Consider the following 22,939-nt stretch of genomic DNA (forward strand, 5'->3'; position numbering starts at 1 on the left):
TACCAGAAATTATGACAAATAGTGTTATAAAGTGCACTCGACCAAATGCTCATCTTCACAGGACGATGGGGATAAATAGTTTCTGCTGCCACAGAGAGGCCTACAGAGGTAATGTTAATATTATGTGTCTACACATCAAACAATCTACACATTCAGATTTTTTCAAATTTTTATGTGGATAATCTAAATTTAAATCTAAGTATAAACGGGTATTCTTATCTCTCCCCCCGCCCCCAGAGTGTGGAAGAACAGCTGGAGGACGGTCCATCAACTTCTGGTGCACAGATCAACACAGTTCAGTGATTTCCAGTAAATGCCACAGTTTAATTCTGTAGAATTTGTTTAGAACTGCATTATGTAACTCTAATCTACTACTGTGTTTTCAGTTGCCAGTTAAGGAGTAATATAGACTTCATCTTATAAAAAAAAAAAATAGAAAAAAACTGCAGTAAAAATAGCAATATTTTATTTATTAATAAAAGATTAATTTTATTAATAAAAATGTACTGAAAGAATGAATGAGGTGTTTAAACACCGCTTCCCCTTTAAAAAAGGGGAGGAGACCGATAGAAACTCTGGGTTTACTGAAGAAAACCTGCTCCCGACCAGGTTAGGTTCACAGAGTAAGTTACCATGGTAACTGACTCTGAGTATAAGTTACCTCTCTTTCTGAAACAGGCTTGACTTACTCTGCTTTCTCAGGTTTAACATACCTCCCATTCTGAAACAGAAAACTCAGAGTTTCCCTCATTTCAGGGTTAACATACTCAGAGTTTTCACTTAACCTCCTTTCTGAAACAGGGCCCTTGTGTTGTTTTAATTTAAACACTTGAAAAATATGATGAAATAAATCACACAAACTGAAGCAATGAATCACACAGCAGTTGTGTTAAGTTTTAGTGGCCTTACTGAGTTTGAGGTGTGGGTGTGGTCCTGGTATTATTGTGGGGACAAAATATCCAATGGTCTTTTTTGAGAGGCTGCTCAGCAGTATATGTCTTAGCATATAATGCAGAAATAAATATGCATATAGTTGTGTAAAAAATACATAAGTAGGCCTCTTCATAAGCTGAAAACAAGAGTGGCCATAGAATTTAATTTTTTCCATTTTACTTGCACAGTATTCGCCCTCTTCTCTGTATTCTCTATAATCACATTATAGATGCGACGTTGAATACAAATAGATGTGTAATACCAAAATAGGAGCTCAATTTTTTTTTTTTATCAAAATAAAGCATAAAGTCTGCCAAGAATGAAAATATTTCAGCACCTCTGTCAGTGGTATAAGATAGGTACTTTTGCTGAAATTGTAAATTTGTTAAATGTTTCATATATTTCGATTTTTTTTAATCAACCTTTTTATCTGAAGGTGGATGTTTTCTGCAACAGGCCCGTGAATACTTTTATTTTGAAAACATTCCTCATGCGCTGGCAGCCATTTTGTGGGTCACGCCTACCGGAAACGGTGTCTGCACCTGCACCGACAGCAGAACCGAAATCGAAGGAATCCCGGTCGAGCCTCGTCACGTTTCTGTCGGCTCTCCCACTCTCATCCCCGGCTCTCCCGTCCCCGCTCATCGCGGTTTGCTCTGCGGGTCGATCGCCTTTTCACGCCGCCGTATCGCAGGACTGATCGCTGGAGCGTTGGGGGATTTTACAGAGAGGGGAAGAGGGAGGAAGGGCAGGTCCCTCATCATCACCATCACTTTCACTCCCTTCATCATCTCCAAACATCATCATCATCATCATCAACGCGACGAGGCGTGTCTGCGCTCACTAGAAACATACCGCAACTCTAAACCAGCAGCAGCAGCAGCGGCACCGAACAAAATGAATCGCGTTGACCGCACGCCGAGCCCGGACGCCGTTTGATGTAGCACGTTTTATTATTTATTTATTTTTTTGATCTGGAATTTTCTTGACTTTGTTGGGAGAGCGATCGAGCACTGCGGCCTTGCATCCAACTGAATGAACGATGCGGACTTTACCAGCACCCTGATTTAGCTCCCCATTTCCCACGGATGACCGTTTCACCCCACCAAACAGCATCTCTTTTCTCCGTTCTGTGTTTTTATGGGAGTGACGGATAGCTAGTAGCCGGGATAAAATGTGGAAGTGGAGGCGGCTGATGCGGTTGTCCAACCGCTCCTTAATGGCCTTCATCTTTTTCTTCTCCATGTCCACGACCTGCCTCTACTTCATTTATGCGGCTCCTGGAATAGGTGAGTCCGTCTGATAACTCCCAGCATCACGAGTGATGTGATTAAACGTGTTAATCGTGTTTCATACATCACTGACTCCAGATACTGATCATCACCTCCCAAACAAGCACTAGTGACAGGCTGTTTAAAAAACCCAGTGAGCTATCTAACTAAACAGCCATTGAATTGCTATTGCTGTGATGCTCAGAAATGCCAACAATGCCATCCATTTAGGCGGCTCTGTAGGTTTTGAGACGCAGACGGTGTTAGATATTAGAGCACAGTAAATTCAGATTTGACTTTCAGTTTATGTTCCTCCTTGAGATATATTGATTAATGAGCTGTTATCGGGTTTATGTAAAGCTCAGTTGCCTCTTGTTGGACCTGCTCATATCATAAACCACATGACTACGGAAGGTTAACTTGTCATTGAGCCTTATCCACCAGTTTTTGAAATATTATTATACCTAACTATCAATGGTGTCCTAGTTATAACATGGAAGTAGATTCCCTTCCCTTAATTCGGTTGGTAGGTTAGCTATTATGATATTTGCAATTAAATTACTTATATTTGTATAGTTTAAATGGATATGAAATGCAATTTGTTGAACTTGAAGTTGAAGGGTTAGTTCACCCCCTCCAAAAAAATTAAATTATCCCATAATTTACTCACCCTCAAGCCATCCTAGGTGTAGCCTATATGACTTCTTTCAGCCAAACGCAGAGTTATATTAAAAAATATCCTGGCTCTTCCAAGCTTTATAATGGGAGTGAATGGTAACTTAGATTTTTAAGCCCAAAAAATGCACATCCATCCATCATAATTCCATATGACTCCAGGGGGTTAATAAAGGTCTTCTGAAGTGATTTGATGCAATTTTGTAAGACAAATATCCATAATTATATCTTTATAAACTATAATCACTGCCTTCTGGTAACGGCCGTACGCGAGTCAAGTTCCGGCAGTGACCTCTGACCTGACGCATGACTTACTGACAAACATGGAAGCGCAGAGCAAAACAAAACACTGGTCACGAATTAGGCTAGAAGTCTAAAATAAGAATTTTTAAAGAGAAATGTCTGAGGAGCTTGAGTTTGTTGCCCAGCCCGGTCTCGCCTAAGCTTACGCTACTCCTACATCCTACATCATGCGTCGGGTCAGAGGTCACTCTTCAGCTGGAACTAGACTAGTGTACGGCCGTTACCGGAAGCCAGTGATTATAGTATAAAGTTATAAATCTAAATATTTTTTCTTACAAAAACCCATCACTTCACATCAGAAGGCCTTTATTAACACCCTGGAGTCGTATGGATTACTTTTATGATGGATGGATGTGCTTTTTTTGGGCCTAAAAATCTAAGGTACCATTCACTCCCATTATAAAGTTTGGAAGAGCCAGGATATTTTTGATCCTAGGATAAGTCATACCTAGGATAGTTTGAGGGTGAGTAAATTATGGTATAATTTTCATTTTGGGGTGAAGTGAACTGACCCAAGTAGGACTTCTACATCTTGTAATGTATGTAAACTATGTAATTTCATAATTAGGTCTACTTCTATTGTTTTGAAATGGTTAAAGTGCCAAATATACTGACATGCATTTATGTTAATCTTTAATGTAATTTCTATTTAAACTTCTTGTTGTGTATTTAAATATACGTAATTAGCAGTGTTAAGATAGCAATTTAGTACATTTACAATGTTAACTATAAATGTAACATCAAAAATCACTCAACAGTTAAAATTAGAATCAGGTAGACTTTACATGTGCTTTAGCATGTTCGTCAGTTTAGAATAAGTGTACTTCTTTAAAGCGTGACAAAAGATTAAGCATATTGATTTAAAGTGTACTTTGATTTGTCATTACTACAACTTAAGAAAGTTAAGAAACACTCTTCATAATGTACTCTCTTTACACTGTAGCTGTATTGGGATGCTCGCACAAGTGTGTCTTAAATCGTTTGCAGTTTGTCTCGACTTGCTTAACTGAATGTCTTCACAAATTTTGTGTTGCTTGTTAACCAGCTGTAATATTTAACATCAGCCTGACTGTTGTTGTCCTGTTAGAATTTCAAAGAAAGTAAAATTCAACAGCCTTGAATAACAGTTATTTGTCTGATTTGTGGTCTTGACACATCAGTCTGCAGTTCTTTTTTCAGTGTCTGTACTAAAATCTTACTCCAGGCAACCCTCCAACACATGCAGTACACCAGCAACCAAATCCTGTTTAATAGCTCTTGCTGTGTTTGTATAATCAGTGCCCAAGAAAGGTAATGTTTTCCTCACTGTTGTTTGACCAGTGTTCACTGGACTGTGTCTAATATATGAAGAACTCTGGGTAGTTAGGAAGAACCAATGTGTTTTTTTTGTCCCTTGGCTTGGAGTTAATATTTTTGTACCATTAATGGCTGCTGTTTATATTCTGGCTTGAAGATTTGTATCAGCGTTGGGAATCTATTTGCTGCAGTGCAGTTTACTACAGCAAAGCTAATTTTTTACTAAATCTGACTGCCAAATTTATTTCATTTCAGCACTATACTACAACAATTGTTTTATTTGAAATATAATGGACAATATAGGTTTTGCATTATGCACATCTGATGTCTAGACACTACACATTTATATGGACAACCAGTTATAATTTACATATAAAATACTTTTTCTTCGGAATACACCCATATATATATATATATATATATAGTGGAATGGAGCCTTTTTGGTTTAAAGGTGAGGATTCCCCTGTTAGTGAGGTCCATAAATAAATCGTATAGAAGTTAGGCTAAATGGTAAACAAGAAAAAATGGCTTTGGTGTTTGGGTGTCATTATACTTTGGGCCTCTTTCAACATTAATTAAATATATAATTTCATGTAAATATGAAAAAATGGCTTTGGTGTTTGGGTGTCATTATACTTTTGGCCACTTTCAACATTAATTATAATAATAAATAATTTGTTACATTTATATAGGCCTAGCGCTTTTCTGGGTAATCAAAGCGCTTTATATGGAAGGGGGGAATCTCCTCAACCACCACCAATGTGCAGCATCCACCTGGATGATGTGACGGCAGCCATGTTGCGCCAGAACGCTCACCACACACCAGCTTATTGGTGGAGAGGAGACAGTGATGAAGCCAATCAGTATATGGGGATGATTAGGAGGCCATGATGGACAGAGGCCAAGGGGCAAATCTGATTTTTAATGACCACATAGAGTCAGGACCTCGGTTAAATGTCTCATCCGAAGGACGGTGCTCTTTGACTGTATAGTGTCCCCATCACTATACTGGGGCGCTATAGGTTTTCCCAGGAGTCTCCCATCCAGGTACTAACCAGGCTCAACCCTGCTTAGCTTCAGTGGGCAACCAGTCTTGGGCTACAGGGTGATATGGCTGCTGAATTAAATATATAATTTCATGTTAATATGAAATATTAATGCAATAACACTACAGTTTTTATATGTGATGGATGAGCAATATTAATTAAATTTGTTTTTATTTTTATTTTACACTATTTCAGCAAAATTAACTAAAGAGAGAACAGGACATTTTCACTTGCATGAATTTTGTTAATCAGAACAGCAGTTATATCGGCCAATACTGATAAACTCAAACTATCAACTGATGTATTATCTAAAATGTACAGTGTATTGTTGTTAATGCCCGTCTTTGGCCCTCTTTAGTACACTTGTCAAAGTTGTGTACAGGTGCTGGTCATAAAATTAGAATATCATCAAAAAGTTGATTTATTTCAAGAATTCAACTTAACAGGTGAAACTAATATATTATATAGACTCATTAGCCTACATGCAAAGTGAGATGTTTCAAGATTTTATTTGTTATAATTTTGATGATTATGGCTTACAGCTTATGAAACCCACAAAATCCCAGAAAATGTGAATATTACATGAAATCACACAGTAATTACACAATAATACCATGGTCATTGAACCAGGTTTTGGTTCTTTTGGCAGTGTGGGCAGGCGCAAATCCTGCTGGAAAATGAAGGAAGCATGAAGTGCTCTGAAAATGTCCTGGTAGACGGCTGCGTTGACTCTGGATTTAATAAAGCACAGTGGACCAAAGTCCTCTTTTCTGATGAGAGCAAATTTTGCATCTCATTTGGAAACCAAGGTCCCAGAGTCTGGAGGAAGAATGGAGAGGCACACAATCCAAGATGCTTGAAGTCCAGTGTGAAGTTTCCACAGTCTGTGTTGGTTTGGGGAGCCATGTCATCGGCTGGTGTTGGTCCACTGTGCTGTCCACTCAACACATCCGTCTACCAGGACATTTTCAGAGCACTTCATGCTTCCTTCAGCAGACAAGCTTTATGGAGATGCTGACTTCATTTTCCAGCAGAATTTGCACCTGCCCACACTGCCAAAAGAACCAAATGACCATGGTATTACTGTGTAATTACTGTGTGATTTCATGTAATATTCAATTTTTCTGGGATTTTGATTTCGTGGGTTTCACAAGCTGTAAGCCATAATCATCAAAATTATAACAAATAAAGGCTTGAAATATCTCACTTTGCATGTAATGAGTCTATATAATATATTAGTTTCACCTGTTAAGTTGAATTCTTGAAATAAATCAACTTTTTGGCAAAAAACACAGGAGCTTTTTTCCATTTTTGAACTGTCATTGTTGGCATACATCATCTCTGTAAAAATAATGATGATGTCATCTTTCTAAAGTCAATTTTACCCTCCTGTAATTTGGCTCCAACTCTCAGGTAAAAACGGTGAATTACTCAGTAAATATACATCCATGGCCATGACACTCAAAATTTTGGCTTTCATCACTATTTATGTTTGTCTTTCTTCTTAAAAAAGGAATTAACAAAAGCTGGGGAAGTCTCTGAAATTTGATTGATTTGACACAGAATAGCCCAATAACTGTTTTCTGTTTTTTATATTTTAAAATGTAATTTAATTATCTGATGGCAAAGCTGAATCATTTCTCCAGCCTTCAGTCACAAGTTCCTTGATAAATCATTCTTATGCTGATTTGATGCTTAAGGAGCATTTATTATTACTATCAATGTTGAAAACAGTTGTTGCTTACTATTTTTGTGAAATCTGATACATACAGAAAACTGATACTGGTTCTGATTTCAAGAATATAATAGAACGTTCTATTCATCAAAGAATCCTGAAAAAAAATTATAAATCATGACCCCAAACTTTTAAACGGTTAAATATAAATAAATATTTATATTTATGTGTATATGCAAGCGAGCTTGTCCTTTACATGCAGTAACCAAAATATTATTCAGTCATTTAAATATTAGTCTATATGTCAAGAGTTTATACTTGTCTGCTTACATAGTTTGTCCCATAGCAGGATGTGAATCTCAGTTCAGACTTCCCTTCAGACCTACAGTTGATGCGTAATGGTTGACATTCTGCTTATCTCGGTTCATTTCTTATCATATTCGGACTCGGAAATGTTGGACTCAGGAATGCTGGCATAATCTTATTGTAGCAATTAAGCTAAAACAAAACTACATTACACTGACAAGAGCTGAGGCTAAACCACAGACAGCCATTGATGCTTACAACGATAGCTGCTAATAGTTTCAGCATTTGCCATATTCTAATAATGCTGCTCTTAAGAGCTTCTCAGTGCGAGGAAGAGGGGAAAAAGCTTTCATTTTTGCTGTCCAGTTACAAATGTTTCACAATATGGATATTTGCACGTTTCTGATATGACACATTTTGTAATTGAGCAGCTCTGAGGTACTTGGTCATTGCACTGTTAACACACTGTAATGCACACGGCTTCCTCTTTACATCTTTTGGGAAATGCTTTAAACGCTCTCTCTCTTTCTCTGTTTCAGTCAACACATATTTCTTCATGGTACAGGCTCAGGGTATCATGTTACGAGACAATGTGCGGACCATTGGTCACATGATCAGGCTATACACCAATAAGAACAGTACTCTCAATGGCACAGGTAAGAGTCAACAACATCTCTTCATAATAACATTGACCAGGCTCATCTTTGAACTGAACCCTATTGCAAAGGCCCAGGTATACTGTTCCGCATTTTGCTTTGTGTAGCGCACAGTTTAGTATGCAAGTCTTTCAAAATATACTCCACTGATCCTGAATGCGGATGGATGTGTTCAGTGAGTTTGTACTACATCCTGGACCTTTGTTTTTGAGCGCTCAAATTACTTGCTCATGTGCTGTGGTCCGTGTGCTCAAAAAAAATTGTTTATACGGACATCAGAGAACTGCGCTGACAATGAAATTTACATCACACAGACTGTCCACAAGCTGCAGCGGAACATTGACATGGGTAGTTAGTACACTTTCGGCTTAGTGGATCCTGTTCCTTTGCTTCAAGGTCAACATGAAGTCAATTTGACCCTATTTCCTCACTTAATGTATGTTCCTGGTCTCACTGTGAACTAGCCTGTTCATTATGTTGTTCCACGGCAAAAAAAAAGTACTTGTAATCTCAGAAGTCAGAATTTAATTACTTGGTCTTCTTCTGAAACTCAAATTATCTGGTGTCATAGGTTGTTTAATGATCTTAACCAACAGCAAAAGAGCTATTTAGACACTCATTCAGTCTGGCTCAATTCTTTTCACTGTCCAATCAATTCCCAATGGATAAAACCAAGAGCCGCCGCACATTTTATTCTCATTGAATACCTTTGTTTTCACTCATGAATATAAATAAAATGGGATCGGCAATTCACATTAACTTTAATATTTCTTCGTCTGTCTTTGTTTTAACAGATTATCCTGATGGAAATAATTCTAGTGAGTATATCGCTCAACCAACCACATACCTCCCTGAGAACTTCACATATGCTCAGAACCTGCCCTGTCCTGAACGGTTACCTTCTATGAGTAAGTTCAAAATGTAATTTGTCTACTTGACTCAGATTATTTGAATACAGTTAGATGTTGCTAAGCCAAATATGCGATACCCGAAAAGTCAGCCTAATTAAAGCAAATAAGAGTATTTGTATACATACAAATACTTTTGACTAAAGTGCACATATAGGGTAAACTTACTTGCTTTAATTAGGCTGACTTTTTGGGCTGCATTTGAAATCGCCCATGTAGTGGATGGAAAAACAGTTTGTGAAAAGAGAAGTATGTCCCTTTTCATAAAACAGTTGGCAAAAAGTACATAGATAATCAAATTTTTCTGGATTTGTGAATGGTAGCGACGCAACTGATACTGTAGGTCACATAACAATGACAACATGGCTCCGGATTACATTCATACTATATAGTATAACATACTTTTTGAACAGTCATGAAGTAATTACTTATTCAAATTAAGCATCTAATCTGAGAAAGTATGTGATTTTGGATACAGCCTTTGCCTTACTTTTCAGTATTGACATTTTTCTTGCTGCGATCATTCTTGGAATTATAATTTTTTTGTGCTAAACTTGGTGCAGTTCTTTATGGGGTTGCCTTCTCTGTGAGGGATACATGTGGTGCTCCTTTTGCTTTTGGCCAGGGTCTTAAAAGGCAGCATAAAACAGCCTCTGTTTGAGGAGTGACTGTTGCCTCTCTAAAATACTTTCTAGCCAGTTAGCTTCTTAATCTAGATATCCCAGTTGTACGCTCTATCTCATTCGTCTCTCTGTGAGTAACACCCATCAAATTGGCTGTCAGAAGCTTTTAACTGGTATTCACTAGGGGTGTGACGACGCACTTATCTCACGAGACGAGACACAAGATTGGGTTCACGAGAACAAGACGAGATTTTTGCACAATATTTTATATAAATCCTCAATGACAAAATTCATCACTGGAAAAAAAATCTGCAGGTGCATTTTGAAATGTTTTAACTAATAATCTTGTAATGAATGTCATTTCAATTCTACTTTGAGTATGAATTAAATGCATTGGAAGACAACAATATGTAAGCGCTGTAAAAGGTTTTGCCACAAACTCAACTGACTGGCTTCTCTCCTGTATGATTTCACACAAGTCTCTTCAGACCTTACTGTACATGAATTATGAACTTCCAGAACTTCTGATTGAGGCTGTGTGTGGCCTCCTAATTGAAATTGAACATAGAAATAAGAATAGCATAAACAATCAAAATAAATACGTTTTTTCTTAGTCTTATTAACTGCAAACGATAAGTGCAAGTGCAACCATAATCAAAGTACTCTCTCAATATTCAAAATGCAAACAGAGACCAAAACTGAGACCACAACTACCCAGTCCAGACAGAGATAGGTTTGATAGGGGGAGACAGGCTATTGTATGCAGCCTAATTTGCAAGCATCAGGGAGCTCACGGTTTACTTTCGGTTTCGCGATCGCACATACTCTGTGTATTGGGAGCAGCAGTGCTGAGCGCACATTCTACAATATAAGACATTTATCAGACGCTTAGGCTCTGTTGCACAACAGATCATCCGCCATCACACGATCAGTGGACTGTGATTCCTGCTGCACTGTGTGCAACTGCAACTCGTGCTGGGTGAGCAGACCTTTACAATAGTTTACAATGGTTTTTATTTTTTATAAAAACAGCAAAACGACAGTGGAGGCGGTGCCGCGGTGGGCACCATAATGTAATGTGAATGTAACGGTGGCATATTCTCCATTAATTTCACCCTCAGGCTCCGTCATGGTGACATCGCGAGACAGCTTTTTCTCGACGAGAAATTTCATCACATTTTAGTCTCGCGAGATCTTGTGGTAGGAAATCTAGTCACACCCCTAGTGTTTACACTCTTCTCATGCAGAAATTTGTCAACTCGCGCTCGATCGGCCCAAAACCGGCATCCGACCAGCGCGGAAGGTCTTAACGTGTTACTGTCCTTTTCTCGAGGCAAAGTATTTTTTGATTAAATGCAGTACATTTGAATATGTATTCTCTCGTTATTTACTCCATAAATGAAAAGGTTTTAATGATATCTGTGGATCATTAATTGTGAGCGAATGTTTGACTATTCCTTTTAACTCTTTAATGAAAATAATGTCAAAGTCAGTTAGAATAATCAAACGTAACAATTTATTATGTCAGGTAAATGTATCATGCCAATTTCATAATCAATTCAAAGATAATCGATACAAAACATCAAATGCTCTGGAATAAAGAGAAAAGATGCAACCCAACATTAAGAAATACATGAGGCTGAGAGGTCTGACTCTCAGGCCCCATCCACACTACTGCGGTTTCCTTTTGAAACGGAGACCTTTTGCTACGTTGGCACCTCCCGTCCACACTAAAACGGCAAAAACGGAGACCCAAAACGGAGAAGTTTAGAAACGCTGCCGACCCGTTTTTCGTTTTGAATCTCCGGAGGGCGTTTTAGTGAAGACGGGTCAAAACGGAGGACTTTAGAAACGATGACGTAGTAGAGGCTCACGCTCGGCTCTATGATTGGGTGTCATCAGTCATGGCGTATATCTTTGCTAGCAGCTGTTGTGCAAGTAAATTCTGCATTTTACAATGCTATAACTGCCTACATGCGCCGGTGGCAAGCTATTATTCGAGCGATCTGTGACAATTCCCGTGTGCAGCGGCGGTATCGATTGTACATGGAGCGTCGGTTTTGGGTTAACCCGGGAAGAACCAGCGCATGGTGGGATAATTTTATCAATGAAGTTGTGTTTACACCGGCACGCGCATGCCCAGTGTTGGTGAATGGTCACGTGATCCGCGTCTTCAGTTGTTTTAATGTCAATTCTAATACGCAGTTAAAACGCTGGTGTGGACGGAGATCGTATTCGTTTTAATTCTCCGTTTCTAAACTAAAACGCAGTAGTGTGGATGGGGCCTCAGCCTCACGGGCTAATCTGAAATACAGAAAAGGCCCCGAAATCCCTGCGGCATTTCATTATATAGACGACACCTTTCACATGGAAACATGTAGGCTACTAACAAAAGAAATTTGCATTCAGAGGTTGCACCTTTTGGAGGTGTGTGACCATTTGTCAGGAGATCACCTTTCTTTGTCTGTCAGTTAAAAAACCTTATTACCTTTTGTTTTACTTATTTGGAAATGAGACATTTGTACCTGTCGCACTGTGACATTTTAAATGATACCAAATTCACATTAAACTATACATTTTCTTGGGTGAATTCAGTTGATCTGAGCCTGAGAGGGAGGGGGTGAGGGGAGAGGGAAAGAGATGTAGATTAGGATGACTCGGAGGTGAGACTTTCGTCTCGATGGTGCACGAGGGCGAGTTCAAATGTTAATTTCCAGAGAGGTCCTTTGTCCTCTCGGGGTCTGGTTCGCTCTTCAACCAGACTGTCCGGCATTTCCTAATTTCTCAATTCTTACAAATTGTATTCTCAAAAATCTTGTTTTCTTATTTGCTTGCTGTTGTATTTCCTTGCAGAGGGTCAGATGGAAGTCAACATGACGGAGGTTCCTGTGGAGGAGATTGAAGTGAGGCTCAAACGTCTGGACATTAAATTTGGAGGCCACTGGAAGCCCAAAGATTGCAAACCACGCTGGAAGGTGTGTCGCTGGTTACATCATTCAAAAAAGGTCATCAGGACATCAGCATGACTGCTTTTGTGTCTTTCTCTCTTCCTTCCTCTCAGGTGGCCATACTAATCCCTTTTAGGAATAGACATGAGCATCTTCCCATCCTCTTTCAGCATCTCGCCCCTATGCTCCAACACCAACGCTTGCAGTTTGCCTTTTATGTCATTGAACAGGTATGCGCTCTATTACTTCAAAACTTTATTGCCATGACATATTTGTCTGAAATTTTTCCTGGTGAGCTCATCAATAATAATAACATACGATAAGACAACATAAAAAAAAGAAAAAAATTAATAAGCATGTGGACTTCCAGAGGCATTTATATGGAAACAACTAATGTACTGATGATTGAGAAAGTAAATGGGATGGAATTCAGGTTGTCTTTTAGTCTAGTCTGTGCATTTATGTGCTTTCAGGCGGGTACTCAGCCGTTTAACCGTGCCATGCTGTTTAACGTGGGCTTTAAAGAGGCCATGAAAGACCTGGACTGGGACTGTGTGGTGTTTCACGACGTCGATCACATCCCAGAAAACGACCGTAATTACTACGGCTGTGGTCAGATGCCTCGTCACTTCGCCGCCAAGCTCGACAAGTACATGTACATGTAAGTGATCCGTCTGAAAGATTTACTTTAGTTATTCTCTCTTTTCATTACTTTTGGGTCGTTCCCTTTTCTGCTTTTTTCTGATTGTTTAACGTTTATTTTCTTTATTGCCCGGCTTTTGATGTTCCAGGTTTTTAATGCAGATAAGTTGAGGTCAGATTGTTTTCAAAGTGCGTATTTTAGACAGTTCTAGTGTTTTAGAGCACACATTGTCGTGTTTAAGTGTGTGTGTGAGTGTATAAACTGTTGTGATGTTATCCACCGCCTGTAGACCCTTGCAGATTTTAAAGGATATGCATTTTAGGTAGTTGGTTGTGTTTGTGCGGTTTTATCTTTCTGATTAAGATCTAAAATGAGCTTTTTCACTGAAACAAAGAGGACATTTTCAAAAACCTATTCAAGAATGTGCAAAGCTTAATCTTGAATGCCACAAAATAATGTTTGAAAACAATACAGTTTCTCACTATTAACAACAGTGTCTTTTTGTGATTTGTTGCCTCTTTAGATTTGCCGTATTTTGCTGTGCCACTTCCTTGATCACGTGTGAACTGCCTTTTTACTTGCAAAACTAATTGGCTTAGTGTTAAGACAAAACTAGATGAAGAAAACATTTGTGATTTCCTCAACATTAGCATTTGTAATTCAGCTTTAATTTGAGAGAAAATTTGAGGTCATCAAATTCACACTATATTTGGGCGATTCAATATTCCGGGTCTATTTGCATTGATTTGAATGTTTTTTTTGTTTTGTTTTTTGGCTATTGCGTTTCCTAAATAATGTCATTAATCTTGTTTAACCATTATTTTCTCCATTCTTTCATGCCATGGTTTAGTCTTTTTCTTTTTATCTAGTTTAAATTTAAGGAATGTTGAAACATTTCCCTTTTTCCTCATTCATCTGATCCATGTCTGTCCAAATCATTTTCATGGGCTTTCGGAAACCTGTGTAATGTAGCTGTGAAGGGCCTGAAAACCCTTAATCCTTAAATTCACTTCCTGGTGTATTGTTTCTGCATATGTGAGACTAGCTCACATATTTGGTCAAATAAATGCAGGGCTGCAGCAGTTCATCCTCATATTTTTGCATTTTCACAGCAGCTCATATAACTTTAATGTAATGTAAGACTTAAATGGTTTTGGGACGTGGTGATTTTAGGACTGTTTGTTATGCAGATTATGTAATTTGTGTAATGAGGTGTAAACGCAGCTCTAATTGTCTCTCAAAAGTATTTGGGGTAGTTGGAGAATTTACCCTTATTTTGCATGTGACCAAAGACTGATTTAAGATCCCGTGGTTCAGCTTTGCTTTGGTTGAGTTTTAAGGACGGTTGTTCATGTGAACGTATTCTGGTTAAAACCAAAATGCTTTGTGGGGATATTGCAAGGAATTAAGTGTGCTGTATCTTCTCATCACCCTGTGAAGTAGCATGATAGTCTGTGCTATTAAAAGGCTTGTTTTTTGTTGCCTATTGCTTTCAAGTGATTCCTGATGGTAAGGTTTCTGTTTCTTCTTTTTTATTTATTTTTTTCCCGCTCCTTCTCTTGTTTGTTTGAACTTTAAGATTTTTATTTATTTTTTTATTTTTTTTACAAGTGATTGCATATTGATACTTTAGTTTACTGAGTGTTGAAGTGTGTGTGTGTGTGTGTTTTTTCAGTCTTCCCTACAATGAGTTTTTCGGTGGAGTAAGTGGACTTACTGTCGAACAATTCCTCAAGATCAATGGCTTTCCCAATGCATTCTGGGGCTGGGGCGGAGAGGACGATGACCTCTGGAACAGGTCAGTTATGTTTAATTGGACGTATGTGCATATTTTTAAGAGCATAACACATATTTTATAACTATCAGTTACTTTTGTGTAACGACAATTTATTGCTTCACCGTATTTCTGTGTGTGACTAAAGTACGTGTCATGTTATCATAAACAAATAGATTTATATTTAACAGAAACGTGTGTGTGTGTGTATGTCGGTTTCTTTTTTTCAGGGTTCATTACGCAGGTTTCAATGTGACCAGGCCAGAAGGTGATATTGGCAAATACAAATCTATTCCCCATCACCACAGAGGAGAAGTGCAGTTCCTGGGGAGGTCAGTTCACACACACATGTAAACACTAGTCTATGAAGTTTGGTTACTGTAGGTGTAAAGGGGTGCACTACAGAGCACCTCAAATACAACCATATAAAAGGCCACTGTGTAGAGGGTTGGGTATCGTTTGAATTTTCTCGATTCTGATTCTGCTTATCGGTTCTGATTCTTATCGATTCCTAATTTCGATTCCAATCAGGTAAAAAAACTAAAAGTAGATATCATTCACATTTATTCTAAGTCTTATTGCAAAACATTTCATTGTAGCTGAATTCCATGCACAAAAATCAACAGGCTAAATAACACTTACACAATAAACATTTGTCTATAGTAAAAAAAAAAAATACCATAGCAAAAACAACTAGCCTAACTATAATAAATTGCAAGCATTCTTAAAGACAAGTAACACTCTGTAATCAAAATAAATAAATAGCAATCACACAAATAAATACAACTGAACAAAGATACGATTGAGATAAACAGTGTTTTAAGATTTTCAGGTATTCAGGTACAGAAACTGTAATTAAATGTAAAATATACATTACAAATACAGTTACACGTTATTCAGTCAAGAATAGCGAGTGAATTTTCTGTTTTTTTTGTTTGATTAACTTTATTCAAGAGACTGCAGCAAGAATATTAGGCTGCTGTCACTTTAAGAGTTGCACAGATCCAAAATACTGTTACATATGCATTTTCTTTGTCTACTGTTTAAGTTCACTGAAGACATAACCGACAGTGTTTACGAGGATATTTTGACATATTTTTGTGTATTTGTCTGTTCAAGTGCAAAAAGACGTGGAAGAGAACTCAGTTCAGTATTGCACGCTATACAGTATGAGAGGTGGCTTTTTGTGTCCATGTTTTGAATGTCCACAGCACAGAAAATAGCGAACGGTTTAGTCATGTTAAAATGCACACTAAGGAATTGATAAGAGGAATCAAAATTTTTATTTTATATCCAGTATCCGATTCCTGACCTTAAAGGGATAGTTCACTTTGAAATTAAATTTTGGTATGTTTTAGCTTACCTCAAGGGCATCCAAGATGTAGGTGTCTTTTTTCCGCAGTAGTTTCAATTTTGATATTTTTAGGTCAAACCGTTCTTGTCTGTCAGTCATTTAATGCAGGTCTATGGTCACTGTCTCAAAGACCATGCACAGAGTCCAAATTAAAACAATTCCCCGTCGTCCAAATTAAACAATTCCCCATCGTAAGTACACATTGATGACCTAAGACACGAAACGAGCGGTTTGTGTGAGAAAACGAACAGTATTTATATAGTTTTTACCTCTTATACACAGCCACGTCCAAGTGATCTGAGGGCGCGCGCGCATCCTGGTGTGTGACGTGTACGAAGACTGGTGCATAGATATATACACTAGATGTCGCCTTAAAGACATTCGTTCCAATGAACTGCCGTAGACAAGGCGACATCAGGGTATCCGCGGGGTCTTGAAAAGTATTAAAATGTGATAAATCAATTTTGGGAAAATTAAGACCCTTAACCCCCTGGGGTCGGCTATCGCGCCGGCGCGTCTCTAATGGCTCATTAAGTATGCAGGGACATTGTCTCATCAGGTGTGAACTACTAAATATGCATGATGCTGTTGGAGCGTTTACGCCCCATCCGCATATTGGCTTTCCAAACTAAAAGTGTTTCACAAAACTTAAATCAATGTATCGTTTTATGTGAATGATTAGGCAGGATGATTTTCACATCATTTTGAAGAAAAAACTCTAGGCGACGACATCCATTAGTCAAAAGTCTTATTGCCACATATTTAGTATGTGTTATGTGGCCTTATTTCAGAAACTTTCATTTTTAGTTTTTTCGATAACCACGCATAAACATTATTCTCTCAAAAATGAAAACATGAACATACATGTGGCTCACATATTATGGTAGTCCTGTTTGTGCTATATAGAGTGAATTTACACCTTTGCCATTAATATGTTTATAAGCAACTGAAAAAAGCACAAATGTCAGGGCATGTCAGAACATCTCAAGGACCCCAAAAACACCCCAGACCCCAGAGGGTTAAAAAGTATTAAAAAGTCTTATCACGGCTTTATAAAGTCTTACATTTTGAAAGTATTTTTTCTGAATTAGCTGTCCAACAGTTTGAATCCCCAAAACATCGTAAAAGTGTGTGAATTGAGTAATAAAAAAAAAAAAAAAAAAAAAAAAAACTGTTAAGTTAAAAGTATCACTGATGTAAATGGTTACAGCTTGAAGTGGCGGTGAGGTATTCAAAAATATTGAGAAGGTCTTGAAAAAGTCTTGAAAAGGTATTAAAATTAACTTCAAGATTCCTGCATATACCCTGTCTAGTGTATATATCTATGCACCAGTCTGCGTACACGTCAGATCAGATCACTTGGACGTGGCTGTGTATAAGAGGTAAAAACGATATGAATACTGTTCGTTTTCTCACACAAACCGCTCGTTTCATGTCTTAGGCCATCAATGTGTACTTACGATGGGGAATTGTTTAATTTGGACGACGGGGAATTGTTTTAATTTGGACTCTGTGCATGCTCTTTGAGACAGTGACCATAGACCTGCATTATATGACTGACAGACAAGAACGGTTTGACCTAAAAATATCAAAATTGAAACTACTGCGGAAAAAAAGACACCTACATCTTGGATGCCCTTGAGGTAAGCTAAAACATACCAAAATTTAATTTCAAAGTGAACTATCCCTTTAAGTATTTGATTCCAGAATATGCCAACCCCCCCCCCATGTCAAGTTGTGCCCATACTTAAAGGGTTAGTTCACCCAAAAATGAAAATCCTGTCATTAATTACACACCCTCATGTTGTTCCAACCCCGTAAAACTTTCGTTCATCTTCGTGACCACAAATTAAGATATTTTTTTATGAAATCTGAGAGCTGTCTGACTCCTTCATAGGCTTCTAGGCAATTTCATTCTGCCCATCCAGAAAAGTTATTAAAAACATCGTTAAAATAGTCCAAGTGACTACAGTGGCTCAACCTTAAGTTTATCAAGCGACGAGAATACTTTTTGTGCGTGAATTCGTGAACTCACGTCAGAGGCCCACACAGAAGAAAATGAATAGTTGAATAAAGCCATTATTTTTGTTTTTTTTGTGCACAAAAAGTATTCTCGTCGCTTGATAAACTTGAGGTTGAGCCACTGTAGTCACTTGGACTATTTTAACGATGTTTTTAATAACTTTTCTGGACCGGCAGAATGAAATTGTCAGACTTCATCAAAAGTATCTTAATTTGTGTTCCGAAGATGAACGAAAGTTTTACGGGGTTGGAACAACATGAGGGTGAGTAATTACTGACATAATTTTCATTTTTGGGTGAACTAACCCTTTAATGGCCGACAATTCCAATGTGTGGGCTAAGTTTGAAGAGTTTGAGCATGTTAAGGCCCCCAAAAGGTTGAAAGAAAAATAATAATAATAATGAGAATCCTTAGAAAACAATAGGACCCCACGTCCCCTGGGCCCTAAAAACAGGAACTGCATGCTTAGCAGAGGGGTCGACACTGAGGAAGCATCTGTTTTTGTTCAAACAAGCACCTTGTGAAGGACAATTGTCATTGCTCCACCTTCTTCCTCAATCTTCTTTCTGTTTATCCCCAATTTTGGAGGCTAGGACTTCAAGAACTAAGATTTTGAGGGTGGAAAACAGCTTTCTTTTCACTGCACTGTTCGATCTTTACCTCTGACCTGCTTACACTTCACCTGACCTTAAACAAAAGTTGCATTCATCTGTTGCTGTGTAGCATAGAGTGGATTGACCTATGTGTGACAAAAACATATTTGCAGTCATACGTATATAGATCTCTGCAAGTTGTAGCAGATTATCTCAAGGACACACTAACCCACGTTCATCTCGCCCTCCCCTCAGGTACAAGTTGCTGAGGTACTCTAAAGAGCGACAGCATCTGGACGGCTTAAACAATCTGCAGTACTCTCCGGAGATCTCTCTGAGCAGCCTGTATAAGAACATCACGGTCAATCTGAATCCCGAGCTCGCCCCCATAGCAGAGTACTGACAGGCTTTGCCCCCTCTGCGTGACCCCGAGTCAGAAAATGTGATGTATCGATGCCAAATGCCCTTAAAAACAGGAGTGAGGAGGGCAAAGGCCTGTCTAATGCACAGTTAGTTGTGTGACGTGAGTGTGTGTGCGTATGTACGATTACTGGATCATATCTGTGAAAGTGTATTAGCGTGACTGCGTGCGTTTAATTGCATGTTCCTATGTCCATGCTGGCTTTAGTGAATCAGATCACAACACATTTTAAAAAAAGGTGGGGAGTGCCAGCGTCAACAAATCAGATGTTTACTGCAAAGCCTTAATTGAATTTTATAGGCTATCAATCTCTAGATCTAGTCATCTGTGCTTACATTGTAGAAAGCTTGGTTTTACATTACAACAGCACTCTTGACGCCAATAGACATTTTGTCATGTTCTGTTAGTATAATTTTTTATACATATCGTTTTTTAAGAGACAAATTGTTTAGAAGACGTCAATGCAGTTTAAATGGATGTATTTTAAATCTGTCCTTCACTTCAACTTTTTTTCTTGTATTACGATATACATTTCACCTTGGTGGTGTGTTTATTTCCCCCCCAATTCCATGGCTAAACAGAAGGCTGTGACGACTTGCGTGCATGACCCTGACTCCCCTGTAAATAACTGGCCTTTTAAACAATGCTTTAGCTTTGTCCCCCAAAAGACGCCTGTGATTCCAGTGGAAACACTCTTCTTTTTGGCAGCTAATTGTTGTTTTTGAATTATTTTTTTATTCTTCAATGGTGTGGGACACGACTGACAGTCAAAAAAAACATCAGCAATGACTGCAGAATGCAAAAAAAAGAATCAAAAACAGAATACTGATATCATTACCTGCTGCATGCCTTAATTTATTTTTTGTTAAATGATTATTTTGTCTTAAAGAGTACTGACTGGTACTTTTTTTTTTTTTGTCTTTCCTTTTGTTAATAGCATAATCATTCTCATGTCTCACTTTTGAAGTGCACTCCAATATAGTAAAATATATGACTGAAATGAAAGCAAGGTGTTAAGGAGACAGGTCGTTTGCAGGATGACCTGTAGGTCAGTCAGGTTCGCAGCTGCTAAAGCCAAAACGCCCTTCGCAGGGTTTGGCGTGTGTCTCAACCTGTGTGTTTTTGTCTGTTTGTGTGTATAGCTCTCAGTGTGAAGTACTGGGTGATGTTGCGCTCCGGTAGGGCCAAGATGAGAGAGCGACTTCGCCGTTGCTCTTGAATGGCATTCGGAGTACCCTTGGGCCATGACGACTTTATGCTGTTAAAGTTTTGAGCATTACAAGCTGTTGATACATGTTTGCCTTTTGTATATAATTTTTATTTTATTTTTTTTGGAGTTGTCGATGTACCATACATTGCTTTAGTTTTTTTTGTGTATATTTTAAGTTATATAAATGTCCTAAAACTGCTATTTCATATCTTCTCATGCTATCTGTGTGCGTGTGTATGTGTCCACTCAGAATTACACATTGAAGGTGAGATTTTGTCTGCAGCATGGTTTGCGACATTAACTGGACTTAATGACACTTGAAGTTGAGACACTCACAGCTCACAAAAACGCTTTATTGCACCTGCTTTCAAGGCTTTTTGTAGGTTCTTTCCATCTGCATGTCTCTGAAGTGTAGTTGAGCCATGGCATCTCTGAGGTCCTCAGCTTGCTTTGTCTTTTTCTCAGTGGATGATTTCCTGAAACCCTAGTATGGTCTCTTCCCATTGATGGTGTTCCCGACGTGATCTCCAGTGCCCAGTCTGTTGTTTACAGTCTCTTCTTAAACCATCAGACTAGCAGTTGGGTCTAATCAGACCCGTTTACTGTGGTTACAGGTAAAAAAAACAAACAAAAAAAAACAAAAAAAAAACATTTGACCAACTCCGAGGAATTTAAAAATTCTGTCACTTCAGAAATGAACTGAATATAATATACTTAAATGGAGGTTACTGGTGCCAAAGTCTGCTTTTCCTCATTAAACACACCCTTTTTACTCTCTTCCTTTTTCAGCATTGTGTGGTAAAATGTAACTCTAGGACTTAATCTCAATCTAAACATTTCGAGCCAGTCGCTTTGAAGGTCTGCCAGTGTTTTTTGGCAAGCATGAAGCGAGATTGTGTATGAGTATGTGTCATATGCGGTCTAGTGTAAGAGGATTGCTGTAGGCTAGAGAATGAAGTGGAACACGGCTGAAAAAAACCCTCGCCTCGCTTTTCCACCGCACAGGGCCAACAAATTTACATAGGCAAAGTTTAGACAAAGTTGGCGTCAAATATGGGATGCCAAGCTATTGTTTTACGCCCTGTGTTTGTGTTGAGGCAGCTGATGAGATTAATAGGTGTTGTTTAATGTAGAAATAGAGGCATTTTAAACCAGTTATAGGCTTTCGAAGAGGGAAAGTGTGGCTAACAAGTACTAGTTTCCAGAATGCTCAAATAAAGAAGTATCATTCCATCTTCACAGTGCACTGTTTTCTTGTTTTGCAGGCAGTAGGCCACACTTTAGTGTGCTAACAGAGTGAAAAAGTGGTATTATGCTGCAATACGGAGTCGGGTAGGCCTGTTACGGATTGTGTTAATCATTAGCTTTTGTGCCACTGCAAAATGCTTTTATTTGGTTACACAGATTGGTACTGAAATTTACATAACATTCTTAAAGTGAGGTAGGTAATGTTAAGTTGATATGAATATTTTTTTTATTTAACTTTTTGGTGGTCTTGACCCATTCCCCTGATATAAAGTATTTTATACTTTATATGATATTTTTTTTATGGGAAACTGACTGCCCTGGTGTGTTTGGATCTGGTGGTAAATCAGTTGTAGCTTTTAAGGAAGATTTGTTCAGTGCAGTCATCGGTCTGCTAATTTAGATTCATCTCATCTCATTTTCCACCCCAAACCGACCCCTCTCATTGCTGCCCCATCCTGTTCAGCTGTCTTTCGAAAATATCCAGAAGAAACAATAGATAATTTTAAAAGATAATTTATTCACCATTACAGATCTGTAATGTGTAGAGTGTTACATTTTTGCAGTATTCATCTTTGTGCCTTGATTTTTTTTTTTTTTTTTTGCATTGTTTGTTGGGATGTGCAGTGGGTTGCGTGTGGATGGTGTTTCAAATTAGAATTGGGAGTACATTTACATTTTTCTTTAACAAAATTTTTTATTTCAATCTGGAGCTGTGTCTATAAATCTAAAATGTCTGCTGATCATTCAGTGGGAACTGAAAACATGAGGAATTTCTCTCGTGTTTGTATCTCCAATGTTGAGGGTCCACTTTAACTGTAACACCAGTATGAGAAGCAGAATGTCTTGAGATGCCAGCTGCTTCGACTGACATGTACAATCTTGGTTCCAGACTTCTGTTTTGTTTTGTTTTTGTTGTACCGGTCTGTTCACTGCGTTTCACTCTGTAATGATCATTAAAAGACTTTATAGTTGAAAACTTATTCTGAGTCTGATCTCTTCAATTGGTTTAAGGGTGAGCGGGTGTAATCAGGGT

General features: G+C 38.2%; 2 protein-coding genes across 2 annotated transcripts in view; one reads left to right on the forward strand and one right to left on the reverse strand.

The window, feature by feature from the left end:
* Positions 1-22,939, reverse strand: part of mep1ba (meprin A subunit beta a) — a 507,054-nt gene that overhangs the window by 137,348 nt on the left and 346,767 nt on the right. The window lies entirely within an intron of this gene.
* Positions 1,445-22,886, forward strand: b4galt6 (UDP-Gal:betaGlcNAc beta 1,4- galactosyltransferase, polypeptide 6). Its single transcript, XM_084432527.1, has 9 exons — positions 1,445-2,222; positions 8,045-8,161; positions 8,956-9,069; positions 12,546-12,667; positions 12,754-12,870; positions 13,114-13,301; positions 14,959-15,081; positions 15,288-15,389; positions 19,283-22,886. The coding sequence occupies exons 1-9, from the start codon at positions 2,108-2,110 to the stop codon at positions 19,428-19,430; spliced, it is 1,146 nt and encodes a 381-aa protein (XP_084288653.1). The 5' UTR covers positions 1,445-2,107; the 3' UTR covers positions 19,431-22,886.

Source organism: Rutilus rutilus, assembly GCF_951802725.1.
Source record: "Rutilus rutilus genome assembly, chromosome: 15".
Taxonomy (NCBI): domain Eukaryota; kingdom Metazoa; phylum Chordata; class Actinopteri; order Cypriniformes; family Leuciscidae; genus Rutilus; species Rutilus rutilus.